Source organism: Sinohyriopsis cumingii, unplaced genomic scaffold (genome assembly GCF_028554795.1).
Source record: "Sinohyriopsis cumingii isolate HCF-2022 unplaced genomic scaffold, ASM2855479v2 utg000741l, whole genome shotgun sequence".
Taxonomy (NCBI): domain Eukaryota; kingdom Metazoa; phylum Mollusca; class Bivalvia; order Unionida; family Unionidae; genus Sinohyriopsis; species Sinohyriopsis cumingii.
In genome coordinates, this window is record NW_028315927.1 from 1,899,635 (window position 1) to 1,905,634 (window position 6,000).

The 6,000-nt window shown below is 33.6% G+C and overlaps 1 protein-coding gene across 1 annotated transcript; it reads left to right on the top strand.

Moving 5' to 3' along the window:
- Positions 1-239: 239 nt before the first annotated feature.
- LOC149773260 (cilia- and flagella-associated protein 47-like) lies at positions 240-4,166 on the top strand (the record flags this gene model as incomplete). The annotated part of the gene is made up of 4 exons (XM_089946551.1): positions 240-488; positions 2,364-2,518; positions 3,311-3,518; positions 4,120-4,166. Coding segments are annotated over exons 1-4 (560 nt in total), but the record flags the coding sequence as incomplete, so codon positions are not given.
- Positions 4,167-6,000: the final 1,834 nt, after the last annotated feature.

The following is a 6,000-nucleotide window of genomic DNA, read 5'->3' on the forward strand; positions in this document are numbered from 1 at the left end:
TCAGCAAAGCAAGCTTTTAGTTTTGTAGGTTCTACGATTCCACGGTTTAAATGGATTTTCATAAGAAAAGCAACAAATTCAACGACTGTTACTGCACTTTTGCCCTTCTGAATTGTTAAATGATTGATATTTCTGTTTCTAGACATCAGTTTTTAGGAAGTCTTAGCATTAATAAATACGCAACTAACAAGGTGAATAATCATGCAATAAGAGCTCCGAGCAACAACTTCCCAAACAATATGGAGGATGCGGCGCGAAAGTGAACGATATAGATTCTATGCAGAATTAGTAGTGTCCTAAAAACTGTTAAACAATTTTCTGTACAGGAACCAGAAAATATGGATCCAGACGTTGCTGGAGTTAGGATTTCTCCATCAGTGCTTGAATTTTACGACACAGAAGCGAATAAAGTAGACCAGCTTAATGTGACAGTGAAAAATATCAGCAAAGGCAGCAAAAGTATTCGGTTTTATGGTCCCAAAACAAAAGTAAGTATTTTATACATTTCTTTCAAATGACTTATACTTGTTTGCACTTTTGTTGATTTTGTAGTTTCCAGCAAGGAGAGGGTGGGTGGGTTAACCCACTACAGAACAGCACCCCATCCTCCAAAACATTTCGTCTTTGACGTAAATTAACAAAGTTTTCGTACCGAACTTCATAGTCATAGGATTACATTACTAGATTTGCCTTGGTCAGTTATGGGAATGAATATGGGCCCCATTCCCAAACCATTTCGTATCTAAAAATTACCAACAGAGTCAGAGAAAGGTAAATGACATTCCACATCAATTTTTTTAACTCAGAAGCACACAAAGACATATGAAAATCCCTGCCAGAATAATGCCACTCATGTTGATATGGCTTATCTCAACATTTTTAAAGACTTCATTAATGTTCCTTGTTAATGATTGTTGCATAAGTTATCATTTTATGTGGTTGTAGAAGATGCTTTCATTATTAAATTATCCTATATTAAGAAAAGCTTCAGTGTTTTATTTGGATGGAAGAAGGGATTTCACCCTAAATTTTCAGCTCAAGAATTGAGCCTGTGTATGAAACAACAAGATTCATTGGGTGGTGCCACATCAGCACAGCTGATGTAACATAGTGGGCTATTCCTCAGTCCATTTATGTAAGGTGTGATGGTAGATTGGTAGAGTATCTGACTAGTACTATTTGCATATTTGATACCCACGCTTGCCAGCCTATGTTGACTGATTTAGTATGTCCTTGTGACAGACTAATTCCGTTTGCATGAAATAGTAAATAATGTGTTAAAACTGCCATAAAAAACAAATCAACCATTTATGTTATGTGGTTTGACAACCAATCCTCCTATCAGACATGTCCACTAAGCTGATCTCAACAAATCTGATAGCCCAATGCCCAGGGCAGCTCTAAATCTAGATTAGGCCCCTTTCATATTTTGAATTGCTCATGGCTGTTAGAAAAAGTGCCTGTTGACCTGTGCAAAGAAGAGTACTTTCTAATTGACCAGGAAAACAACCATTGAACTTACCAATGAAATGTGGCATTTTTACTGTGAAGTTCATGAAAGAAACTTGTAAACTATTAATACTCAGCTCCTTGGTGGGCCTTGTCTGTAGGTCCCTCCAAATTATGAAGATTATCTGTGTGTTAGTATCAAAAGCTATATATAAACTTTGTGTGTACAATTAAAGTGCAGCACATGATTTATGAATGAGAAACAGTACTATTTCTGATCTCCGTATTTCATTATTACCAATGGTATGACTCTATGGTCTTAAACTAAATAACAAGAAAAGCAAAAACCAACAAATTTTATAAAATTCAACAAATAAATTATTTCCATGGAATAGAAAGTGACTATTTAAAAAGAACTAACAATAATGTAAATTAATTCCCAAATAGTCCTAAAAGATTTATCACAAGTCCGAATGTGTAAAGTTCCAGCTTAATTCCAGTGGTATTCCAAATAAGTTCCAGTATTGAATGTGTTGATGTGCCTACAGTCTCGAATGTGCTAAATTGCCAGTGGCCTGGGTTGTGGCTATGTGCTAAGATTCTTTTTGATGTATTGTGGTAATATTATCCAAAAATGTTTTTGTCTGAATTAACTATACATGTAATTCCAAATTGATGTTCTAGTCCAAGAATATTATTGAGGAGTGCTTTCTATATCCATTTAATAATAATTTGAATAAATAATTGCACCAAACTGAAATACAGAACACAACAATAACTGATTCTGCTGAAGATATTAATGCAAGAATGAGTAATTTTTCAAGTAAACAAGATTATGTAAAAAGCTAAGACACAAAAATAGAACCAGGATGTAGGTCAAAAATTCATTTCGAGAACATACTTTCAATTTTCAGAAATTTAGACTCAGGGTAAAGAATCCTGACCTGCCTGTGGCCCCAGGCCTCTGTGTTCCAGCTGTAATAGAATTTGAAACAAATGAAGAAGGAGAGTTTAAGGATAGACTGGTTGTGACAGTAGATGGGGAGGTGGTAGAAATACCTCTTGTTGCGTAAGCCTGGTTTGCTTTATTTTGTTCTCTTCATTTTAAATCTGATGCATGGATGTACAAAGTATACTAATTTTTATTCATTGTTATGGGTAACTCTAATCACAGGAGTTTGATGTTGTTTTCATTTTTCTTCTTGATCTTACCCTGTATATAACAAAGATACATTGTATGATCAAAAAAATTGTAAACACTACTATAATATTTAATATCAGACTGTTAGAGCTAGGTATTGTCATGTAGTTAGGAATATGTGACTATTTAATCTACAATTCATTCATTATTTTTTTAAGGACACATTAGTAAATTTTCTCGCCTAAGATTCTAAAGAATTAGGACCAATATGTCTATTTCAGGTATGAAGATTGTGTGAGAAGAAGTCTTTGAGCAAAATTGTTTATTGTTGAAAAAAAATATATGTCCCAAGCCTTTCTTATCTCTTACTATTAGAGCCATCATGATAATTCAGTTGTCAAATAATTTATTTGTCCATTTAAGTACTGTATATTCTCACTTATAAGTCAAGTCCAACTGCTGATTGCATAGACTGAGATCATCCACTAGTACATTATGCAATGGCAGATCTGGGTCTGTGCAGTTTGTTAGTAGTGATCAATAGAATAAACAACACAGACCCTAATCTGTTGGCACATTATGATAGGGCATATCAGGGTCTATCTTTGCTGTTGTACCTTATGTAAAAGTGAGTAAATATGGTATTTGCATTTGGGTGCTTGCCATGCTGCTATAATGATGAAAATTTAATAAACTGTATATTCTTACAAACTTTTTCAGTTATCCAACCCAACCTATGCTTGAGATTGGTCAAACTGTTGACTTTGGAAATGTTGTGGCTAACAGCAAAACAATTGCCAGAGAGATTCCATTGATCAACCATGGCTCCAAGTCTGGGAATTTCAAAATCAAATATGCTGGTGATCAGCCCATTGCCATTATGCCAACCAGTGGCACAGTTCCTGCCAAGAGTGTACAGATGATAAAGGTATCCTGACTATCAGAGATGTTTTCAAATGTGCTGCAATTTTTTCCCCAGTACTTTTCATACAAGTTTCACAATTTATAATTTAGGTTATGAAAGAATAAATTCTCAAAATATGTATTTAATCAGATTTTAAAGGTTCCAGCAAAACTTTAAGTAATGAAGCTCTTTTAAACTCATAGAAGACATAAGGTAAAAGAATATAAATATGGTTAAGCACAATTTGAATTTACAAAGTGAAAATATTCAAGTCACATGTTTCTCTGTAATACTTTTAAATAATATTTTGCACTAATTACAATTAAAAATTTCACTGTGAATGATTGTATATATGTGTGTGGTTTAGCAATTTACATATTCATATTACCAATGCTATCATTTTTAAAAACTTTAGTTTATCTAAGTCAGCATGTCATGAAATAAATTGCATTACAATATTAGCATACAATAATTATTACATGAAGAAAGTTAAAAGTTTACAGGTGTACTTCATCAGACAGTCAGTCTGCCATATTGAGACAGAACAATAATACAATTTTCTTTTTCTGAAATTCTGTCAGTTTCATTATTTTACAAATTGTCCATTATTTTTCTTCATTTACAGGTTGAACTTGTTACAAAACAAGCTGGAAAATTTGAAGAAATAGCAATGTAAGTAATCAGGTGGTCCTTTTAACCAGATTGCAGTGTAATTCTGGCTTTTGGGTAGATGATACCTGCCCACCCATGTGTCCACCTGAAGTTAGTTTGCTGTTTTTGATAATTTTTTAAGACACTATTGCCTGTAGAGTCACATGACTTGGTTTATAAATGTTTAATGAGGACTGCTAGTGCCATAAATGAAAACTAGGTCATGTGATTTGTGCATACCTTTGCTTTACACTTGGTTTTTCTAGGTTAAAGTTGGTATTTAGCTTAGTTTCTCTGCTACTATTGCTTGCAGAATCATGTAACATGGAATAAAAGATGCATCCTGATGAGTGCTGTACCCTTCAGTCTAATTAGGTCACTGTGACATATTTTCCAACATAATGACCTGAGTTAATCTTTGTGTTCAGCTTAGTTTCTCAGACATTATTGACATCAGTCATGTGACTTGTATGTAGAAGCCTCATTCATCATGCTGCATCATTGCACCCATAAACTAGGTCACTGTGTATATTTCATTCAACTTGGTATCATGAAGAGTACTACTCTCTTCAGTTAAAACTAAATCACTGTTATCAAAATTTCAGTCTGCAGTGATCTGCATTAATCTTCATATTTAACACAGTTTGTTAGACACTTTTACTGCATAGTGATGTAACTTAATACAGGATACATCAAGTACAACATTATTTAAAAATAAGAATGCTTTGCAAAACAACCATTCTGCAATTGGCAGTTTTCTTGTTTTGTGGATACAAAAAATAAAGAAAATATTTATACTGATCAAGCCTATGCTTTTGCTCTGTAACTTCATTTGATTCAAAAATGAGAAAGGCACAGCTGGAGACAACAATACATTCATTTAAGACAGGCCATATGTTAGCTGTACATTTAAATTAGCTTTCCATCACTAAACAAAGAGCCAAAATGTCAGATGAGCAGTCAGTGGAATAAAAATAGGAAGAATTGATTTTAAAACTCAAAAACTGGTAGACTAACTGAAAGAAAAACAATGCAATAATTAAAATGAAAAGGCTGCTTCCTTGTTCTGGACAATTCATGATCATTAGTAATTTACCATGCTCATAGCATAAATAATGTCAGAGTTTGAAACTTTTGGCAATATCACATTGTCTTCATCAGCAACTAATGTTAATCATGTGACCTACAGTGGTATCTCATATCACATGACCATTATAGTCACAACATCAACATTAGTTGCTGATGAAGGCAGTGCGATATTAACAAAAATTTAGAATTCTGAAACTAGTGGGAAATTACTAATGATCAATGCAATCATTGTTTATCAAATTATTTTTTTATTGAAATTAGGAAACAAATGTTGAGACAGAAACTTCTTGTGTTTCCATATAATACTGTCAAAAGAATTAGAAGTTTTACCCTTTGACCTTTTAAACCCTGTGACCCTCAACTTTTCTATCCCTATGGATGCAGTAGAATTTATCAGTGATAACCCAGGAATAATTGTGCCAAATTTCATGTTCCTATATTTTAGCATAACATCAGTTGATCACCTTTGTGTGGTAGTGGAAGTTCACCTTTGTATGGTAGTGGAAGGAGGGGGAGGGGCTGGGGGATAGTGAGAGTTTTGTATTAATGAACACTATTCCAAGAAAGAAATGCATGATAATTGTTAAAAAGTAATGTCTTTATGTATGTAGTGAAAACTTGTTAGCTACACTACCAAGATTAAATAATACAGTAATAACATCTTTTGTCCAAAAGCTTTTGCTTCATGGTTTTGGAGCACTGGTGAAAGTAGGGAAGGCCCATGAAAATGACTGAATTTGTGTGCTGGGGAAAAATAGTTGAAATA